Source organism: Geotrypetes seraphini, chromosome 5 (genome assembly GCF_902459505.1).
Source record: "Geotrypetes seraphini chromosome 5, aGeoSer1.1, whole genome shotgun sequence".
Taxonomy (NCBI): Eukaryota; Metazoa; Chordata; class Amphibia; order Gymnophiona; family Dermophiidae; genus Geotrypetes; species Geotrypetes seraphini.
In genome coordinates this window covers 53,437,332-53,461,266 of record NC_047088.1, presented here as the reverse complement: position 1 = coordinate 53,461,266, position 23,935 = coordinate 53,437,332, and the positions used below count along the sequence as shown (strand labels likewise).

At 40.2% G+C, this 23,935-nt stretch overlaps 1 protein-coding gene across 3 annotated transcripts in view; it reads left to right on the top strand.

Moving 5' to 3' along the window:
* Positions 1-5,501, top strand: part of HDX (highly divergent homeobox) — a 131,738-nt gene extending 126,237 nt beyond the window's left edge. For all 3 annotated transcript variants that reach the window (XM_033946834.1, XM_033946835.1, XM_033946836.1), the window contains exon 12: positions 4,783-5,501. In XM_033946834.1, the coding sequence (XP_033802725.1) occupies positions 4,783-4,911 (129 nt within the window). In that variant the 3' untranslated portion in view covers positions 4,912-5,501. The remainder of the gene's footprint in view (positions 1-4,782) is intronic.
* Positions 5,502-23,935: the final 18,434 nt, after the last annotated feature.

The following is a 23,935-nucleotide window of genomic DNA, read 5'->3' as shown; positions in this document are numbered from 1 at the left end:
GCTTCAACTGGAAACTTTATTTTCCTTAAATTTCCATGTAAATGTACATAGTTCAATGTAAATCTGAAAAAAAGCTTTCTTTTTACAAGCTCAGTTAACTTCATTTTTTAAAATTGATCATTGCCTTATTGGTTCAATGCATCCAACTCTCCAGGAGGCAGCTGAGGCCAGGGTTGGAGTATGATGTAGCCTGAGATTATTAGGCAATCAGTCTGGGGATTTTTTTAAATTAGAGTTAGGATTGTAATTCCTTTTCTTTAGAATATTGTATATTGTGTATTGGTTTCTACCTATATTTGAGGACTGGAATACTTGGATATATAGTAATGTCTTTGTCTTTTTGTTTTCTTTTTCATTTTCTTAATATTTTTGCTATCTTGGTACTTTTCTATAAAAGTGGGTTATAGATTTGTTATTAAGGTGGCAGTTTCATTAATTTTTAGAAATAAATATATGAATATTGGGCAGTAATCCAAACTAGGTGCTAATATTTACATGTGCATTAACATGTATTAATGTCTTCAACAAAACAATGTGGAACATCCCTGGACTCCCAAGAGCTAAAACGATGATATTTATTAATGCAAAATTCAAATACAATATACAATGTGATAAGAGCCAACAAATAGCTTCAAAGTATAAAGTCACTTGTTGTAAACAGATATCCAGACCCTACACGGGCCGTGTTTCGGTAATATTTGCCTTCCTCGGGGGTCCGTGGAATGCAAGCAAATGGACATACATGAACATATAAAATACAATAATAATAATACTCATAAAATATGACTCATAAAATATAAGATACAAAAAAGAAGGCAAAAGATGTCAGTAAGGACTCTATGAGTGTGTCTATCAGCTAATCACTACTAACAGACCAAACCACACAAATACCAAATGTCAATTGAGGAGTAGGGACGCTCTCAGTGTGAGGTTATTAGCGACGGGAGAACAAACTCCAGCGCTTCCACTACAAAGACGGAGGTGAATCACCCCGTCTGCACACCATCATCGGGCGTCCCTAGTGTGCAAAATCAACTGTGCAGAATTAATAACAATAAATAAGTCACAAACAATGAACTAGTGAGAGAGTGAATCACACTGAAAACCCACTCATAGAGTCCTCCCCAGCCTAATCCCCAAGATACAAAATGAAACCACAGCCAACTTAGCTTTTAAAGCGAGCCAAATGAGGTCAATGAGAATTGCAGGAGACCAGAATAGTCATTGGATCAACCGGTTTCAGGTGAAACCCTTCATCAGGATCTTGAGGCTGGAGCAGAACCGGCTGCTTCCCTCCCAGCCGGTTCTGCTCCAGCCTCAAGATCCTGATGAAGAGTTTCACCTGAAACCGGTTGATCCAATGACTATTCTGGTCTCCTGCAATTCTCATTGACCTCATTTGGCTCGCTTTAAAAGCTAAGTTGGCTGTGGTTTCATTTTGTATCTTGGGGATTAGGCTGGGGAGAACTCTATGAGTGGGTTTTCAGTGTGATTCACTCTCTCACTAGTTCATTGTTTGTGACTTATTTATTGTTATTAATTCTGCACAGTTGATTTTGCACACTAGGGACGCCCGATGATGGTGTGCAGGCGGGGTGATTCACCTCCGTCTTTGTAGTGGAAGCGCTGGAGTTTGTTCTCCCGTCGCTAATAACCTCACACTGAGAGCGTCCCTACTCCTCAATTGACATTTGGTATTTGTGTGGTTTGGTCTGTTAGTAGTTAGTAGATTAGCTGATAGACACACTCATAGAGTCCTTACTGACATCTTTTGCCTTCTTTTTTGTATCTTTTTAAGCACCTTTTGGCAAACGTATAGGAGTTTATAGTTTAGTTCATAAAATATAAGAACATTTGCTCATAAAAATATACCGTGTTTTCCTGAAAATAAGACAGTGTCTTATATTAATTTTAGGCCCAAAAAAGGCACTAGGTCTTATTTTCGGGGTATGTACATGATCATCTTTCCCTTCCTCTCCTTCACCCCATTCTTCCTCTTTCCTTTCTCTCCCCCACATGTACAGCTTCTATCCTACCCTCCCTCCCATCCCTTGTGCAGCAGGACACTTGCCCAGCTTCCCTTCCCTCCCTCCCATCCCTTGTGCAGCAGGACCCTTGCCCTGCTTCTATCCTACCTCCCTCCCATCCCTCGTGCAGAAGGACCCTAACCCAGCTTCCCTTTCCTCCCTCACATCCCTTGTGCAGCAGAACCCTTGAGCAAGCACCGTCCCCTCCCAGCACCTGCCATGCAACCGAATCCCCATCCTTCCCACCCTCCCATCGGCCGCTGCAAGCCTTACTTATCTCCCTAAACAGTGTTGGGCCAGCAGCATTCTAAACAGGCTGCTTCGGCCTTGTCCGCTCGTGAATTCAGTCTGCCACGTTACTGATGATGTCATCAGTAACGCGGCAGACTGAATTCATGAGAGGACAAAGCCGAAGCAGCCTGTTTAGTGTGCTGCTGGCACGATGCTGCTTAGGGGGAGGTAAGTAAGGCTCACAGCGGTGTTCCGATGGGAGGGAGGGAAGAAAGGATGGGGATTTGGCTGCGGGGGGGGGGGGGCGGCGGTGAAAGGTTCTGCTGCACAAGGGATGGGAGGGAGGGAGGGAAGGGAAACTTCCGGCGAATCCCATGACTAGGGCTTATTTTAGCGGTGGGGTTTATATTAAGACCTACTCTGAAAATCCTGCTAGGGCTTATTTTCGGGGTAGGTCTTATTTTTGGGGAAACAAGGTGTGTGTGTATGTATGTACAGTGGTACCTCGGTTTACGAGTGCACCGGTTTGCGAGTGTTTTGCAAGACGAGCAAAACATTCGCAAAATCGGCGCCTCGGAAACCGAGCGCGCTTCGATTTGCGAGCACCCCCCCTGCGAACCGGCACCCTCCTCCCCCCAATCCGGCACCCCCCCCCCCCCCCGCCGCGACCTGAGGTCCCCCCAACCCACCCGAACCCTCTTCTTACTTTTCTGTAGCCTCCGAAGCGGCACTGGCACCAGCATGTCCTGTGCGTGGTGCCGGTGCCTGAAGATCTGCTTCCTGTGCTGGGCCTGAGAGTTCACGTCGAACGTGAACTCTCAGGCCCAGCACAGGAAGCAGATCTTCAGGCACTGGCACCACGCACAGGACATGCTGGTTCCAGTGCCGCTGCGGAGGCTACAGAAAAGTAAGAAGAGGGTTCGGGTGGGTTGGGGGGACCTCAGGTCGCGGCGGGGGGGTGCCCGATGGCGGCGGGGGCGGGGTGCCGGATTGCAGGGGGGAGGGTGCCGGTTCGCGGGGGGGCCTTCGGGGGGAGCAATGCCGGTTCTCGTGGGGGGGGAGCAGCTTTGCTGGCCTCGGGGGGGGGTGGGGGGGTGGGAACATATCAAAGCAAGTTTCCCTTACTTCCTATGGGGAAACTTGCTTTGATATACGAGCATTTTGGATTACGAGCATGCTCCTGGAACGGATTATGCTCGTAATCCAAGGTACCACTGTATATACATATATATATACTATATACACACACACACACACACACAGAGTAACTCAACAATAAAAGTAGAAGTGAGCAATGGAACAGATGTGCAAAAATGAACCAACCTCAAATACAGCAATAAAAACACAGCAGCTTCACAGAAAACATCCTGTAATGATACAAGAACAGATACCCCAGTATGCTTAAAACCACAATGTGCAATAATAAAATTAGAAATAGAGAAACACAGGCATGGTGAAACTGGTCCGAGAAAGTGGAAAAATACATATATATAATCAAAAAATCATAAAAAGATTCCACAGTGTGCCTCTATCAAGTCTGTTCTGTAAAGGCAAGCAGACATCTACTGGTAGATATGTGTATAGCATTTAGGTGCAATTAGAGAACAGGCAGGTTTAAGTAGGCATGAGCACTGCAGCATACAGAATACTGTAAGTTAGGCATTTGTAAGTTATACATATAGTACAAGAGTGTACTCTACACATGTTCCATCCCTGTGTATACCCCTTGCAAATCACGTGCCATGAGAATTAGCAGGCATTTGCAAAATAGCGCTTAGGCATCACGGTGGTAGGTACGCAAGTAACTGCACACATACATACATGCATACTGGTGTTCTGATATTAATATATGTAATTGAAGAACTGCACTATAAATTTATGTTATAAACTTTTGTGCGAGCAAGGTTAAACATATGTAGATAGGGAAGGAATATATCCTCTACACCCCTTTCTATAGACTCATACTTCTCAACGAGTCTCAATATTAACCGACCCTCAGAGGTACCACCATGATACTCAAAATGTTTTCACTGTATCCGACTTCACGCACCATGTCTTCACCGGGCCATACTACATAAATACCAGTAGAAGCTAAGTACTTTTAAGTATTATTAAAAAATCATTTGCCAAAATGTTTGAAAAATTAAGAGTATTCATGTAGTATGGCCTGGTGAAGATACAGTGCGTGAAGCCGGATACAGTGAAAACATTTTGAGTATCACGGTGGTACCTCTGAAGGTTGGTTAATATTGAGACTCGTTGAGAAGTGTGAGTCTATAGAAAAGGGTTTAGAGGATATATTCCTTTCCTATCTACATATTAATACATGTAAAGCACATGTAAATATTAGCACCTAGTTTGGAGAACTGCCCAATATTTATATATCTATTTTTAAAAATTAATGCAACTGCCACCTTAATAACCAAACTATAACCCAGATGCCTAATCTTAGGTGCCTTATTATAGAATTGCCTCACTGTATGTAAATGAGGCACACTTATTTATTTATTTATTTTTCATACAGGTGCTGCTATCAAATTTACCTCCTCAGTTAGAAGAAACAGATTTTGAACGTACATCTTCGGAGCCTGATAATACCTCATACAGCTTATCCTCATTATCATCAGAGAAAAATGCCTCAGACAGTTTGTGATATTGAGAAAGCAAAAAAATATTATCATGCAACTTTGTACCTGTATAACGGGCGTGCTTTTCAAGAACACTGTACTTTGTTACCCCGGTATACATCAGGATCAGTTAAAATAGATTTTAACGCAGTGGAAGAGAAAACTGGCATAAAGACTGGATTTTACAGTGACAAGAACCATGGATTGTGTGGTATTTGGCAACTACTGAACTGCAATGCAGGAAGGACAGTTAATTTAATTATTAGCAGTTCAGCGTGGTATAGGCGAAAGTCTACTTTCTGGAAAGCCCTGTGCTTTGTAGAGAAATATTTTGTGCATTAATTTTCATCAAGGTTCTCCCCGAAGAACTGGAAGCCATCTGGGTGGATGACATCCAAGATTTGCCCAACTTAAAGCAGCAGTCCATGTTAGCTGAAAATATATATATTAGCATTGACTCTTCAAACATGTAGCATTACATTATAGTCATACACATAGAAATATGAAGGCAGATAAAGGCTAAATTGCCCATCCAGTCTGCCCATCCACAGCATCCACTCTCTCCTCTTCTTCCTAAGAGATCCCACTTGCCTGTTCCATGGTTTCTTGAATTCAGACACCTCTGCTAGAAGCCTATTCCACGCATCTACTACCCTTTTCTGTAATTTTTTTTTTTTTTTTAAAGTATTTTCTTAGATTACTCCTGAGCCTATCACCTTTTGACTTCATCCTATGCTCTCTCATTCCAGATCTTCATTTCAAATGAAAGAGACTTGCCTCATGCGCATTTATGCCATGTAGGTATTTAAACGTCTATCATATCGCCTTTCCTCCAAAGTATACATATTGAGATCTTTAAATCTGTCCCCACACGTCTTATGACAAAGACCACTGACCATTTTAGTAGCCTTCCTCTGGACCGACTCCATCCTATTTATATATTTTTGAAGGTGAGGTCTCCTGAATTGTACACAATATTCTAAATGAGGTCTCACAAGAGTCTTAAACGGGGGTATCAATACCTCCTTTTTCCTACTGATCATACCTCTTCCTCTGCACCCTAGCATCCGTCTAACTTTCACCATCATCTTTTAAACCTGTTTGGCCACCTTAAGATTATCACATAATATCACTCCTTTCATGCACAAAACTTCTTTGCCCTCTAAACTGTACCCTTCCCTCAGGCTTTTGCAGGCCAAATGCATGACCTTATATTTCTTAGCATTAAATCTTAGCTGACAGATTTCAGACCATTCTTCAATCTTGGCTAGGTCCTTCCTCATGATGTTCACACCATCAGGGATGTCTACTCTATTGCAGTTGTTGGTATTACCCGCAAAGAGGCAAATCTTAATTTGACAGTCATTCAGCAAAATTGCTTACAAAAATGTTAAAAAGTACAGGCCCAAGAACCGAACCTTGAGGTACACCACTGGTAACATCCCTTTCCTCAGAGAGAGCTCCATTGACCACTACCCTCTGTTGCCTTTCACTCATCCAGTTCCTGACCCAGTCTATCGCTTTGGGGCCCATCCCGAGGGCACTCATTTTATTTATTAGACGCCTGTGTGGAACACTCTCAAAAGCTTTGCTAAAATCTAAATACATCACATCTATCGCATGCCCTCTATCCAATTCTCTGGTCACCCAGATAAAGAAATTGATCACATTTGTCTGACAAGACCTGGCTCTAGTGAATCCATGTTGCCTTGGGTCCTGTAATCCACTGGAGTCCAGAAATTTCATTATTCTCTGCTTTAAAAATGTTTCCATTAATTTACTTACCACATAAGTCAGACTTACTGGCCTGTAGTTCCCTACTTCTTCCTTCTACTTTTGTGAAGAGGGACCATATCTGCCCTTCTCCAGTCCTCTGGTACCACTCCCAATTCTAGAAAACCATTAAAAGGTCAGCCAGCAGAGCCACCAGAGCTTCCCTAAATTCTTTCAGTACCCTCGGATGTACACCATCCAGTCCCATTGCTTTGTCTACATTCAGTTTAGCTAGCGCCTCATGACACAATCCGCTGAAAATTGATCAGAATCTACCATATCTCTATCACTATTTGTGTTTGTCTTCTGCAATCTTGCTCCCGGCGTTTCAGCAGTGAACATAGAGCAGAACTATTTGTTAAGCAATTCAGCCTTATCTTTATCAGCTTCTATATATTTCTCCCCTTCATCTTTGAGTCTCACAATGCCACTTTTGTACTTATTCCTATCACTAATATACCTTAAAAAATGGCTTGTCCCTCCATTTTACTGTGTTTGCTATTTTTTTATTTCATTTGTATCTAAATACAGTAGACTCTTAGTTAACCAGCACCAATGGGGATTGGTAGATGCCGGATAAATAGAGTTTCTGGTTGCTTGAGAGTTACTATTAAAAATATGCCTTTTAATTCTATATCCCATACAGTGCCATACCATTAACTGTTCCAGACAAATTACCAGACATATGGTAGGCTAAGCGTGGGTGTACTCAGGTGTGGCATGCCAAGTTTACACTTAAATTTCCGCCAGAAATTGATTTTATTTTCATTTTTATTTAAAGTATTACAGTATTTCCTTGATTTTTTTTTTTTTTCTGGTTGCTTGAGGAGTTATGGTTGCTTGAGTTCCGGTTAACAGAGAGTCTACTATATTATTTCAGAAATTAAAATAATATCTGTGAAGGATTCCAGGCAATGGTTAGTAAGGCTGTTTATGTATATTAGATTAGCCTTAACCCTTAAGAAACCAACAAATTTGAGTATGTAGTACTTGAAAAGATCATAGGGCCAAGGCCAGTGTTATAGTTTGATAGCATTGAATAGAGCTCCTGTCTGATCCCTCTAAATTCAGGAACATTGTGCAGATCATTTTTTCTAGCCCCTGAGGATGGTTAGAGACTTCCCCTGTCTACAAATTTGAGCACTCTTGGGTTTTCTTTTCCAGCTATTCCACTGTGAGGAAACTTGACTAAGGGGCTCATTTTTGAAAAAGAAAATCATTCAAAAAGTGTCTTAAAGCGATGATTTGATGTTCTTCCAATTTGATATTTTCAAAACCTATTTTCTTGACAGATTTCTATAGTGGTTGTCTACAGTGCATCTAAATCTCAAGGGGGTGGGTTGGAGGCATGGTTTGGGCTGTACTAGTGCAAGCTTATGATTTGGAAGTTTTTTTGCCATAATGGAACATGTTAGAAAATGTCCAGGGCACAATTTGGACATTTGGGGCTAAACATGTTTTAACAACGAATAAGTACAAAAGGTGCCCAGACTGACAGATGGCCACTGGAGGAATGAAGGCATGACCCCCAATTTTTCCCCAGTAGTCACTAACCTCCTCCCACCCCCTAAATCAGGGGTAGGGAACTCCGGTCCTCGAGAGCCGTAGTCCAGTCGGGTTTTCAGGATTTCCCCAATGAATATGCATTAAAAACTGCATGCACATAGATCTCATGCATATTCATTGGGGAAATCCTGAAAACCCGACTGGACTATGGCTCTCGAAGACCGCAGTTCCCTACCCCTGCCCTAAATATATGATTGAAATAGTACATACCTGCCCGTATGATAGCTTCAGGTGTTATGACTAGTCCTAGTAGAACAGCAAGCAGTTTCCTGGAGTAGCCTCTTGGGCGGTGTAGTCAACCATAGAGATGGAGACTCGGGCCTGTATCCCATTCTTAACTACTACACTTATGGTAGACTTTGAGCCTTCCAAAACCTACCCAAATCCCACTGTACCAACATATAGGTGATACCTACAGGCATATGGGTTATTGGTGTGGTGTACAGTTGGATACAGTAGGTTTTGTGGGGTTTTAGAGGGCTCACCATACACTATAAGGGGGTTCTGGTGAGATGCATACCTGAGCCTTTTTATGTGAAGTTCACTTCAATGTCCCCTAAGGTGCTGAGATGTCTGTATGGCCAGTTTACTAAAATATTATAGTCCCTCCTATATCCCAATGGCTTGTTTTGTCCATTTTTCTTTTGGACATGTTTTGGGTTTTGTTTGTTTTCTTTCTTTTTTTATTAATGATTCAAAAAAATAGACGCACTAAAGATAAGCACATTGAGAAATGGACATTTTCGAAACAACAAAATAGATATTTTGCTGTTGTGAAAGTGGTTATGTCACTTCTGGATTTTTATACGTGTTCCGCAAAACGTCTAAACTCTAATTTGGAGATATCAAAAATGCCCTTCCATATAGCTTGATGCTTAGGGAAGAGAAGAGAAGCATCATAGGAAAAAAAGAAATAATTCTCCCTCTGCCCCTGTCCCAAATAATATTTTGAAGTACTTTTTAACAGAAAACTTCTCACAATATTCCTGAATACAGTTTCATCTTACATGAATTGTTGCTTTAATGTAAAGTTTTTCTTCCCCCTCATTTAGATGAGTGGGTTGAAAAATAGGGTTTTTGAATAAAAAGAAAAAAAGGTCATAGAGTTTAGATAGAATGCAGTTTGAAGGTTTACAAAATTGTATACAATTTTCCATGGTAGAAGTGTAAGCAAATGATTGGCAGAAAATATATTTTTATATTCCAATTTTAGGAAGGAATGTATTTTGACTTGTCTCGTTTCCATACATTTCCAAATTTGTGAGACATATTTGGTTTCTTAAGCAGAAATAAAGTGACTGAACCCCCAGAATGACAGGGTTAATCCTGCAGTAATCCTAAATCAACTAACAGAGAGAACTCCTAGAGAGCCAACCGTAAATGTCTAAGTGCAACTTGTTAACACCATTATCACTGTGGAAGGCTAACAAAATAGTTTTGTTAATGAAAATAAATTATTAATGTACAGAAACAGAAGATAACTTTGAAAAACACTCATAATGAGAAATCATTTACTAGCTGAAGACAGGTGTCTCCAAGGTTTGCATGGCAGTGATTGGATTGTGGTGCCAAGTAGGAAATGTTATACAGATATACTTCAATTTTTTTTTTTTTTTTTTTTTTTGCTTAAAATTCACAATAATGCTTAAAATATTTCACATCTTATACAGCATAGTAATAATGAGTAGATTTATGTATCAGTTACATGGGTTCTGACACACTACAGTAAGTATGAAGTACACCAAACTAGGTAAGCTTCATCTTTCTTTTAGCCCATGGGGTCATAGATATAGCACCCCAAATTGTAGGGGCTGGATATCTGAGAAACCTGTTGAAGAGGGTAGTTAACAGCTGTGTTCAGAAGAACTTATTTTAGGAGGGGATAAACATTGAGGAGTGTATTAATAAGGGACAATTTTGGTCAGTTTCTTGAGTGGTCTGTTAATATGTACTGTGTCACTGATTTAATATATAATCTTCATAGAAATACTTCATAACATTTACACATACTACCTCTGAAATATAACACCTGCTTAAAGCCACGTCAGACTGTAATGTGAACTTTTGTAGTTTATTTTATTTTATTTTTTACCTTTTTATAGACAATAAATGATTCCAACTGATATTTACCTTCAGTATTTTGCTCATTTTCTCACCAACCTTTTGTATTTCCTAGTAATTATTTTTGAAATGTCTCTGTAATCTTTCTATTCCAAAATTTACATTCCTTAGGATTGGTTGTGCATGGGCCTGCACGTGTAAGCATAAAACCCGGGTTCAGTGTAAGAAAAGAGGAAGCTTGAGAGGTTTTGTTCCAATTCCCAGTCTCTCTCTGTGTTTGTAATTCCTGGAGTGGCATTTAGCAGATTCCAAAAATGTAGCTCTGTTCTTGCTATTCCCAAATAGAATTACATGAAATAGCTCAAGTTTCAGTTTAGATAAACAATTTGCAAAGCTTGTGAAATTCAAGAAAGCATGGGGCATATTTGCCAAAGAAAATATTAAATATGCAAAAAAGCAATTCCAGTTCTTATTTTTTTTAAAAATGGTGTCAGTTTTACAAGAGAGCCAGAGGAAAAGAGAATCAATATTGCGAAACACCGAGGTAGTTGAATTGACATTGGTGGTATTTCTTACTCATACGCATTTCACACTGCATAATAAAGCAAACTGATTCACAAGTTTTAAAATATGAAACATTTCTTGTAAAACTAGCATACTGGGCTGAGAGTGACTATGGGATTATTAATAATGGGTTTTTATTTATTGTACATTAATTTATGTATACGTATTTGTGTTAATTCAACTTAGTGCATAGTTTCAATTGGCCCCACCGAAGCTTGCGTTTATTTAGGGGTATAGGGGTATAATTAATATGAGCTACCCTTATGTGTTGTTTTGCCACTAACCCCATATTATTTTAACATGCCCCATTTTATGCAATGAGACCTAGTTACTAATAACTGGCAAAACAGTAAAATAGCATGTCTTTTAAACAGTAGCCCATGTTGGTAACTTTTCCCCTTACTGTGTATTAAATTGCAAAAGCAGAGCCAGTACAAGGATCATGAATGCCCTAGGACAGGGGTAGGCAATTCCAGTCCTTGAGAGCCGGAGCCAGGTCAGGTTTTCAGGATATCCACAATAAATATGCATGAGATAAATTTGCATCTCAAGGAGGCAGTGCATGCAAATCCATCTCATACATATTCATTATGGATATCCTGAAAACCTGACCTGGCTCCGGCTCTCAAGGACCAGAATTGCCTACCCCTACCCTAGGAGAACTCTCACATCACCTACATTAACTGTCACAGGCCTAGCCTGCAAATGCCCCTCCCCTCCCCAGATTGTGCTAACTAAAGTCAATATTCATGATCATCAAACAAAAAATTCCTATAAAAATGCAGGTGGCTTTTTTATGTTTGTTTTGCTTCATTTGTTGCTGCTGCCACCTCTATGAAGCTGTTGGCCTAGTCAACTGACTAGTTTTTGCTAATGGTTGGATTGGTCCTGTCAACAGACATTAGTTGACAGAATTAGCTCTGGGGCAGAGCTTGCTGCTCATTGATTCATTCTATGTTGAGCTGGGTCAGATATAAAATTATTTCAGACCAAAGGGCACAAAATAAATTCTAAAGAAAACAGCATTTGTCAAGCATACAGAGCTCCAGTCCTCTAACTTGTTGAAAATCACATACTGAATGCTAAAGGGGGATTTGAATCAATTAGTACAATACATTTAAATCACAAGATATAAACCTGTCGCATAAGTCCCACATTTGCAGATCTAAAAACAATAACATTAGTCACATTAAAACATTACAGCAGGAAATGCCTTAACCAATCATCAATAGAAAAACAAAACAGATTTACATTTCTTCAGAGACTTGCACTTCAAGATCAGCGTCTAAAGATTCTGTTTTAAAAAGCCCTTTTACTAGTTGCATGATTTAGTGAATTGTAACTTAGTGTACAGCCATGCCAACAACACACTCCACTTCATGTGCTACCTAAATGCTTTATTATGTGCCAGAAAATGAGTAAGGAAGGAACAAATGTGGACTACACATTGCAGCTAACTACAGTGTGTTGTCACTGTTGCAGAGACTACAGATGCATTTACTGCCTCCTAACTATGATGCAGTAAATACATCAATGCTATCAATACAGTTAATGCTTAGGAGTTGGTTTTTTTTATCTGTGCTTTAAAAGTATGAGAAAAGGCTGAGAACACCCCTAACAGTTATCTCACAGTCTTTGCACTTTTCTCGTACTTTAGTAAAAGAGTACCTTAAGTTATTCAGGCTAAAAGAAAATATACTTAAGAGTGATTTTATCTTACACTTAAAAAGGATAATTTATGGAGAACTTTGCTAATACCTATGATTTAAAAGAAATTATTGATACCAGGTTTGGATTCAAAAGATATATCTGGATACATTTTAATTATCTGATATGAACCACAATTTCTAGGTTAAAGAGCTCTGTGCTTTTAACTGTATATGTTCATCCCAAATATAATTTGAGAAATAAAATGATGCAAAATGGCATCTGTGGGGGGTAAGTTTCTTCCTTCTCTGATTAATGCCTGTAAAAGCAAAAGTGCTGTCTTAAGTTTTATTTACATGTTATCTTATTTCTCTAAATCATGTGCAAATTAATTTCTACTTGAACTTCCAAGGATAATTTCAGGTGTCAAGAAATGTTCTAATATGACAAAGCTAAAACTTCAGTGTAACTGATGTTTCTTATTTGTTTTTAAGCATTTAGGGACCAGTGCTATTTAACTTATTTATAAATGATCTGGAAATTGGAACAACGAGTGAGGTGATTAAATTTGAAGATGACACTAAACTGTTCAAAATTGTTAAAACGTATGCAGATTGTGAAAAATTGTATGCAGACCTTAGGAAATTGGAAGGCTGGGCATCCAGATGGCAGATGAAATTTAATGTGGACAATGCAAAGTGATTACATTGAGAAGAATAACACGGATCATAGTTACCAGATGCTAGGGTCCACCTTGAAAGTTTGCATCCAAGAAGAAAATCTGGACATCATTGTTGACAATATGATGAAACCTTCCACACAGTGGCAACCAAAAAAGCAAACAAGCTGCTAGGATTTATTTAAAAAAGGGATGGTTAACAAGACTAAGCGCTCCTTTTATAAAGCTGTGCTAGTGGTTTTAGCGCGCGCGCGCTAGACGCTAATGCCAGTATTGAGCTGGCGTTAGTTCTAGCCTCATAGCGCGGGTTTAGCGTACACTAAAATTCTGTGTGCGCTAAAAACACTATCGCAGCTTAGTAAAAGGAGCCCTAAGAATGTTATAATGCCTCTGTATTGCTCCATGTTGCGACCTCACCTTGAGTATTGTGTTCAGTTGTGGTCGCTTTATCTCATGAAAGATATAGCGCAGTGGTTCCCAAACCTGTCCTGGGGGACCCCCCAGCCAGTCAGGATTTCAAGATATCCCTAATGAATATGCATGAGAGAGATTTGCATACCTGTCACTTCCATTATATGCAAATCTCTCTCATGCAGGGAGCTGCGCTGAATGCCCCACGCTGCTCTCGACGCTCATAGGCTCCCTGCGCTAAAAACCGCTATTGCGTTTTAGTAAAAGGGGGCCATAGTGCAAAATATAGACAGCAGATATAAATTCTCAAAACGGACACATTTTGATCACTAAGTTGAAAATAAAATCATTTTTCCTACCTTTTTGTCTGGTGATTTCATGAGTCTCTGGTCCTTCTTTCTTCTCCTGCCCCCCCCCCCTCTTTCTTTCTCTCTCCCCCTGGCTCCCCTCTTTATTTCTGCCTTTCTTTCTCTCTCCCCCTGACCCCTCTTTATTTCTGCCTTTCTTTCTCTCTCCCCCTGGCCCCCCTCTTTATTTTTTCCTTTCTTTCTCTCTCCCCCCTAGCCCCCACAAAGCCATCGTGCCAATTTCTCCACTTCCACGATTCTTTCCCTACCCTCACCCCCAAGCCAGCAGCCGATTTCTCCCTGCTCCTTCCCCGATGTCCTGAACTTCATCGGGCAGCAGCAGCATTCACAATTCACTGCTGTTGCCCACTTCAGGCCTTCCTCTCTGTCGGGTCCTGTCTTCATGAAAACAGGAAGTAGGCAGGACCCGGCAGAGAACAAGGCCTGAAGCCGGCAACAGCAGTGAATTGTAAACGCTGCTGCTGCCCGAAGAAGGTAATGGAGCACGAGGCAGATCGCTTCTCCCCCCTCCCAGCCGAACCCCCTCCGTGAACCTTTCCGACCCTCCCAGCGAGAGCAGCAAACCTCCTTCACGGCTTTCTCCTCCCTCTGCCGCGTCACTGATGATGTCATCAGTGATGCGGCAGAGGGAGGAGAAAGCCGACGCTACTGGAGGGAGATTTGCTGCTTTCGCTGGGAGGGTCGGAAAGGTTCACTTGGGGGGGAGAGATAGGAGGGTCAGCAGGGGTTCGGCTGGGAGGGGGGAGAAGCGGTCTGCCTCGGTGCTCCAAGGCCTGGCGCCATTACCGTTTTCGCCCCTCCCGCCCCCCCCCTTGGTACGCTTCTGCTCTCCAGTTCTCCTTAGTTTGCCGGTTTTCTTTTTCGGTGACTGGCACGCTTTCAAAGAGCCGCGCATGCGCGGCTGCTCAAAGTTCAATCTTCTGCTCTGCTGCAACTTCCTGTTTCCGGTTGGGTCAGAGCAGAAGGAAAGCGTTCCGGTCGCTGAAAAAGAAAGCCGGCAAACTAAGGTGAGGTGGAGAGAGGAAGCTGGTTAAACGATCGAGCCGACGTGCGGTCGGGTGGGGGCTGCGGGGACTGCACGATCCTTTATGCCTCACTGCGGTGACAAGACCATTCACCGCTCCACGGGGCGGTGATGGCCTTGTCCCCGTCCCCGCAGAGGCTGCTAATTTTCATTCCCCGTTTTTGGCGGGTTACCCGCGGCTAAATGCAGTAGCCGCGTGTAAACCGCCACCGTGTTATTCTCTAATCCAGACCCATCGCAATCATAGGAGTGGAGATAGAGTCAGAGTAATGTATGACATTGGCAAATAATCATGTGTTGTCACTGGAAAGACGACATGTCATAAACCCTGTCTGATCAGTAGATATAATGGTGTGCAACATTGGTTGGATCATAGCCGCAATAACTTTTGCGAAAATTTTAGCATCAGAGTTAATGAGGGTTAAAGGTCTGTAATTCTTAACATCCAAGGCGTCTTTCCCAGGTTTGGGGAGAACGATGATGGTAGCGTCTGTAAAGGATCCCTCCCCTCGTTTGTTCTGTATGAATGATGTAAACAGATCAAAAAGGTGGGGGAGGAGATGCGATAAAAATGCATGGTAGAATTCCGCATTTAATCCATCTGGCCCCAGAGCTTTTTTCTTCGCCAGAGAATATATTGCAGTAGAAATTTCAGAGACAGTAAGTGGAAGATCAAGGAGCTTAATATGATCTTCAGATAAAGTATCATGTGGAAGGGATTCCAGAAAAGAAGCCGCAGAGCTATCCTTCTCTAATTCAGAGGAGTACAATTCACCATAAAAGTGCTGAAACAAACGCACAATAGAAGCAGATTCCGTAGTAGTGGAGCCATCCGGTTTGTAAAGTGCGGATACGAAGGTTTTGTTGGATTTACCTTTCAGGTATTGCGCTAATGAATGGCCACAATGGTTATTTTCCAAATAAGTAGCATTTTTAAAGAAGAACTGATGAGAGGCCACCTGTCCAGAGAGAAGACCATGCTGCAAACGAAGATCACGAAGCTTAGATAGGATGTTAAAATCTCCAGAAGACTGTATGTGTTCCCTTTCTGTGAGTTTAATGGAGGCCTCTAATTCCAACAACTTCTTCTTCCGTATCGCTACTGAGAAAGAAATTATGCAGCCTCTAATAAAAGCTTTGAATGCATCCCAGTTATTGACTACCGATGACAACAATGGCGGGGCAATAAAACCCACTGCCAAAGTCTGGTTCTACCAGCTCGGTTTTGGAGACTGGGTCCCTTCCTCAGGAACCTGTAGGATTGAATGGACAGCAATCATTCAGCCATTTAAGGAAATGAAAACACGCCGTGGCCATCTTTTGACTAAAGATATTCTGTCGGGATGCTGCGGAGCAGAATAAAAGGGGTAATTGGTTTGTGAAATTGAATTTATATATTCTTCAAAGTTATTGCAAGCTGTTCACCATTTTGCCTTAAATCTACTGGGAAGCAATCTACAAGCCAGCAAGGGGAGGAAGAGGAGCTCCTCCCCTTGCTGGCTTGTTTGCTTCTGTTGCCGCTCATGGCTGAATGATTGCTGTCCGTTCAATCCTACAGGTTCCTGAGGAAGGGACCCAGAGTCTCTGAAACCGGGCTGGTAGAACCTGACTTTGACAGTGGGTTTTGTTGCCCCGCCATTGTTGTCATCTTCGGACTATGTCTGCAAGCTAAGTCTGCTTTATTTTTTTCCTGGGAGTCGGCTGGGGGACTTTCAAAGTACCTCACTCTGTCTGTTTTCTTTTTTTGGCACTGTGAAAATGTGATTTATTATTATCACTTATAATTTGTTCACTTGATTATTTGGTTGGTTTGTGCACACGGGATGGACCCGATGATGGTGTGCAGGTGGAGATTATTAGACCTTCACCCGAATATGTGAGCATTGGAGATTGTTCTCCCTTCGCTGAGCCTTCACACTGAGGATCCCCCTCTCACAGTTTATTGATATTCATTGTTAGTCCAGTGCCTGAGACAGAGTGAGTTATTTGAAAGTCTATTAGACCTTGTTTTTGCTGCTGTTTGTGGCTTCCCTGTAGATTTAAGGCAAAATGGTGAACAGCTTGCAATAATTTTGAAGAATATATAATTCAATTTCACAAACCAATTACCCCTTTTATTCTGCTCCACAGCATCCCGACAGAATATCTTTAGTCAAAAGATGGCCACGGCATGTTTTCATTTCCTTAAATGAATGAATCATATCTTACGTCACTGATGACAACAGCTGTTAGGTAAGCCTTGAGGCCTATTGATAGTAATTCAAAAGGTATAATTTATTTCTCTGAGGCTTTTTCCTTCTTTTTCTCTATCGGCACCTACCTTTAACTGGACTTTATAGAATCAGAGCCAAGGTGACTCCTTGAAATATGCCTTGCTGGATTTTGATGTTACAAATGACAAGCTATCTTTGTACTTCAGATGAAATGTGATTTGCCATATTTTCATTGTGAACTTGATGATCAATCCCGGCAATTTATTAATAAAGGTTGTGCTATCAAAGGCTTTCTTTATGGTTAATCCATGCTATGCTGAGATTTTTGTTTTTCTTAGTACTGACCATGATGACTTTATTCAGCATTAAATGGTCCTTGTTTCCACGTGCTCCCTTCTATTATTGGACTCCATATGACTATATTCTATCAGCACCTATTACAATAAATAGCTTATAGACAAGTTGTGGGAATATTGCCTGGACCATTGTGGTGGTAAGTCTGGCTGCCTGACCAATTGTTTTTTTGAAATCTGCAAGGTCTTGGTGGACTGATGTTAATTGAGTCGATTTGGGGCAATTTTTTAAACTTGCTCTTGAACTCTTGTGTTTTCTTCAGGTCATTCCATAACATTAGTATTTGCCTTTTCCAAGTTCTTCTATATGCATTCTGTTTCTCAATTATACTTTACAAGGTTTCTTGAATACATTTTCTCTAGCATGTTTGTTTTGATTTCGTTTCTGATATTTTTACTGTACTAATGCTCTTTCCCAGTTCCCTGTACAACTGTTTTATTTTTATATATCTTTTTTTTCTTCATATCTCTGCATTTTTGTGCATTGGCAGCTCCTTTTAATTTATTATCACCACATATGACTTTAAGGTCTTACTCCATCCTGTTTTCAGTTTGATGGATTGGATCATCTTCATATCTGTGGTGATCTTGATCCTTTTAAGTATTCATCACCTCTGCTCACAGAGATTTTATTTTTCCTTCAGTGCATTTTTTTTCCAAGATGGAGGAGTTTATTCCCTTCATCTGTTCCTGCATAGAATTGCTTCAGTTATTTCTGTGATATCAGTTGTACCTTTTTATACAGGTTGTGGCCATTGGTTCTAGGTATCAAATTCAACTTGGACATTTTTTCCCTTTCTGCAAGCAAGTATATTTATCTATTTCCAAATAGACTGAGCCCCCAACATTAATTCCTGCACCTTTCTCATGCTTTTCTTCTTCCTTTTCAGTTGACATATTAGCTCTCCTGCAGTTCTAGATCTCCTCCTTCAATTGCTTTCCCCTCTTTTTTCCTAGTGCTCTTCTGAGCCACCTCTTCCTCCTTTATCAGCCTTTGTCCTGATGCTGCTTTCCAGATTTCCTTGCTCTCTGCATCAGCCTTTCTATTTGTTTTATTTTCTGGAATCTCTTCTTTATGTGTGGATGCTCTCTCATGCTTCTTTTCAAGTTATCTATCACATTTTTCTTCTCTTTCCTTCTGAGGATCATAGTTTGGCTTTTTCCAGCATATATTATTCTAACACATCTGCCTAGGTCTTCTCTTTCTCTACATTTCTTTTTCTACAGAAGCCCTCAATTGTGTTAAGATGTTATCACCCATATACATCTTTTCTGGTTTTCAAAAATTAAGAATCTTAAATTTGCCTCACATTCTTTTTACAGGTTTTTGCAATGTTTTTCTTTTCCTCTGATTTTGGCAAATTCTTGTACCCCTTTGTTTAAAATATAAGGTTTGTAAAAGGTAGTATACTATCTCTTCTTTATCTACCTGAATCCCTTTAATTGTATTTAATCCTCATCATTTTCTTTAACTTCTGTGGCTTATCTTCTGCTGCAGTAACCATGAACAAGTCCACCATGGTGTTTGTTGTAGGGCTGTTATCTTCATCCATGGTGTCTGCACTATGGTTACCTGGGCTGGTACATTTTATATTGGTTGAAATACAGCCAATGTATTCTTCATTTTCTTTCCAGCCGTGCTTCAATTGAATAGTCACCCTGCTGAGATTAGGTGAAGACTAGAGTGAAGTCACTGCATGAAGGTACCCAGTAAGACCTGAGGAGAAAACTTTATATTCTCCCTCTGAGATGCACAGCAAACCATCAGCTGCTGCTGCTGCTGAATTTTATGCTGCACCTCTCTAGATCCCTTGAGCTCATGAATGAGTAAATGACAGTGTAAAACCAAACTTAGGTCAGGAACTTAGAAACAGCACTGTAGAAGCAGACTGGGCCAAAGCAGAAGACCGATGAGCCAAAGAAATGGTTGGGCTTTCTTGTACACTGGTTTCATTTTAGAGCATATTGTGTTGGTCCAATGAAGAGCTTCCAGAGATGTCTACTTTTTGGGGTTCACTAGATAGGCACCCCCAAACTTGTTCATAGATCAGCAACCTCAGTTCCCAAAATTAGGGGTTTGATCCTTATAGACCCAGACAGTATCCTTTCAATATTGCTATTATTTTGTCTTAGAACTATTTTGTCATCCATTTGTTTCGGTGGTGATTAACACATCGGTTTCTTCCTTGCAATCTGATGTGCTGCATGCCAAAGGGAGTTTGTGGAGAAGCCAGTGTGTGGGCTTAAGCTAAACAAAGCAAATGAAGACATATACTTCAGTTCATGGAGTGATGAAATAGTACAACTGCTTGGAATTTTTTAATTTTCTTAAATTCCATTCCTATTGATATAATAATAAAGAAAATATTTTATAATTGTAATGCTTTCACCATGGATTATGCTTATCACTAGTAGATTTCCGTGCTTACCCATGGTATGTGAAAGTTTGATATTCATACACGCTGCACTGCCAAGGTTTGTGAGGTGTTTACCTTAAGGCTTTCTAATATTAGCGCTTATAATATTTGTCTTAAATGAAGATACCACAGAAAGTTTAAAGCCTGATATTAACTTGTATCAACATAAGAATAGCCATATTGGGTCAGATCAATAATCCATCTAGCCCAGTATCCTTTTTCCACAGTGGCCAATTCAGGTCACAAGTACCTGGCAGAAACCCAAATAATAGTAGCATTCCACATTACCATTCCTAGAAAAAGCAGTGGCTTTCCCTATATCTATCTCAATAGCAGGCTATGGACTTTTTCTCCAGGAAACCCAGATATGCTAACTGCTGTTATTATATCTACCAGGAATGAGTTCCAGAGCTTGATTATTTGTTGAGTGAAAAAATATTTCATCCTATTTGTTTTAAAAGTATTTCATTGAGTGGTCCCCCTAGTTTTTGTACTCTGAAAGATTTTTTAAAAGTCAATTCACTTTTACCTGTTCTACACCACTCAGGATTTTGTAGACCCCAATCATATCCCCCCCTCCCCTCAGCTGCCTCTATGCCAAGCTGAAGAGCCCTAACCTCTTTAGCATTTCCTCATATGAGAGGAGTTCCATTGCCTTTATCATTTTGGTTGCTTTTCTTTGAACCTTTCTAATTCTGCTATATCTTTTTTTAAGATATGATGACCAGAATTGAAGCAAATACTCAAGGTGAGGTTGCACCATGAAGCAATACAGAAGCATTATAGTATTCCTAGTCTTATTTAGCATCCCTTTCCTAATAATTCTTAGCATCTTGTTTGCTTTTTTGGCTGCTACCATTGTCCCAGGTCCAAATAAGCACTTGTATATAATATGTAAATAGCTTTGGTTAGAACCGTATATACCCAAACCTGATCAAGCACAGCCATTTATGATATAACTTCCCTCACTTCAATCCAAGAATAATCTTTCAAACAGACTGTACCTATTCTTTGTAAGTGAATGGGTCATAGCTGCAACATCAATTTAATACCAACAGAATTTTAGCAAACAGATTGTAATCCACAGAATATTAATGATAACTACTATATTGCCTTGCAATAGAAGAATGAAGTGATTCCATTTATGCTCAAAAATAAATTGAGTTCCTATTTGAAATCTAGGGAATATGTCCTATGATGATGTGTATTGACATCTACATAGCCGCATCAGGATACCCAATATTTCAGAGATACCAGTGGACATAATTCATTCTGCCAATGCAAACAGTATGGTTCAAATATCAGGTAATGGTCCATGCTTTAACTGGGACACATAGCTCATATGATTAATATAGTAGTTATCTTTCTCAAAAAACAAACATCAAAGGAATAAGCCATACAAGCTGCCAATGTAATAAGACAACTGGCCATGCAAGCCTTGTCCTTGATGTTTTGCTGCAATTTTCTGGTTTCCACAAAGTGACTTATTCACAAGTTGACATTCTGGTCAGTGAAAGAGCAGGAGTGGACTTCTTTTGCACATGAGCCAACTTGTGGTGGAGAGTAGTAGACTTGCTCTGTCTGTGCAAGCCATTATTTGCCCATCTTCTCTCAACGGGGATCAAGAGGGCTATTGTCATTTTTTTTTCCATCATGATTGAAAACATCATCTTCTGTGTTCTCTTGAAAAGATCAACCCTATTTTGCTATGCTGCAGCTAAGACTCTCTTTCACCTGTCCATTCTCCCAGCCCAGACAAGACTAGTGGCTATTGTGGTGCTGGGTGGGATGGGTGAGGTAAAAGGCCAGTGTGAATAGAAGAACAAGATATCAGCAGCCAATGTGTAGCTGCTGATTCTGGTCCCTTTCACCCCCCTGGAGCCAGTTAATCAGCCAAGGGTTGCAAAAAATCTGGATAGTGAACCAGATTAGGCCACTGCTCAGCAACAGTCACAACCTACACCCTTTTTTCCTTGGCATGTTCATGGGTCAGGGTAATCAGCTGATGCAAAACTGAGTTCTGGGGCCTGCTGCTGAATGTGGCTTATAGTCCTCATATAGGAGCTGGAATGTGCCTTTCGTTCCCCCAGTTAGAAATTAGAGAATGGTAGAATGTTACATACCCATATAAGGGGTAATTTTTATAAAGCATTTTCTGTGTGTAAAGCATGTTTACCTATGAAAAGTGCCTATTATAATAAAATTATGTGGTGAATACACACCTACAGGTAAACATAGTTTCAAGAGTGTTCCACCCATAGGCATTTCGGGTGGAGCATGTTTGCTTTTTTTTTTTTTTAATCAAATGTATACACACATGCATTTTGTTTCCCCTGGCTTGGACCAAGTGGAAATTTGTGAAAGAGCATGTCAGTGTCATCGGGGACAGTTCAAAACACTTATTATTATTCTTATTATTATTGCAAATGAAACATTAAGAAAAAAGTAATCCTTTGGAGGAAATAATATCTACAATATATTGCTAGTAAATTGAGATTCCAATCAATCATATCAAATTATAGTTCACATATGGGGAGATCCAAGATTCCACAGACTAAAGGCAACTAGATTAAGAAATATCAGTGTCTAGACTAGACAGCCTAATCCATAAATCACTTGATATGTATTTTCAGGTAGTTCCTAGGTCTTGGGCTGGAACGCAACTACCTTAAAAAAAAAAAAAAAAGAACTTAACTGAGAAGTCTCATAAAACACATAATTATACATTTGCATAGATATTTTTTTTGCTGAAATTTAGCCCCTGTTTTTTCAATTAGAGATTAGAAATTGAGAGTTGGTGAAATACAGAAGGGAATAAGAGAGAGCGGGAATGGACTAAGAAGGACTAAGGAGAGATAAGAGTGTAGAGATGGGCTAGGAAGGAGGTGAGAAAATTAGGTAAAACTAAAATGTGGAAGAGAGAGGGTAAGAAGAAACTAAAAGGAAGGAACTAAAAAGGTGAGATTTGTGTCTGATGGAGGAGGGAGACGAAATGGGAAATGAACAGCAGAAACTAGAAAATTAGCAGAAGACAAAACAGAAGTAAGCAGAAAAACTGGAACCTACATAAAAGGAAAAATAAAATGCCCAGTAAATAAAGGTTGAAAAACATTCCAGTCAGTATTCAAAATGATTTAACTAGCCACTGACTGGTTAAATCGTTTGTTTGGGGTTATCCACTAATTTTCAATGGCATTTAGGCGCAAACTGCTAATTTTCAGTAGTGATAACTAAGTAACAACTATTTGGGGGTTTATGCGGGGGGAGGGGGGAATCAGCAGCTGTCCAATATTCAGGACATAACTGGTTAAGGTAAGTACATAAATGAACATCCTAACTTTGTTAACTCATAACCACTTAAGTTCTGAATATTGGCTTAACTGGCTATGCATTAGCTGGTTCCACATAAACCGGATATTCAGTGCCGAAGCCTGAACATGGTCCAACGCTGAATATCTGGGAATAATGCCTGCAGGGGTCAGAAAAATGCTCACCACTGCCGGCTGAATATTGACCCCTTTGTATTTTAAATTTATTAACTGGAATAAGTGAGCTTTGGAAAATGTGCATATCTGATGTCTTAAGAACATAAAAATAGCCACACCGGGTCAGACCAATGATCCATAGCCCAGTATTCCAATTCCACAGTGGCCAATCCAGGTCACAAGTACCTGACAAGTCTTGATATTGGTCTAATAATATATTGGGTGATTCTCTATGAGCTTGGGCTTTGGCTCTTTTAAGTACTTACAGTACTAATACCTCTACACACTGCTCATAGATGCATCCATCATTTATTTTCTTTCTCACCTCTCTAGTTCCCTCCTTACTCTCCAGTAAGTCTGAGTTTTGTGGTATGTAAATTAATGGAAACACTTTTTTTTTTTTTAATCTTTATTCATTTCATATCTTAAAATCAAGTACAGTAAATGATGTTTAACAATTGAACATTTAAAAACACTTGAATTCTTACA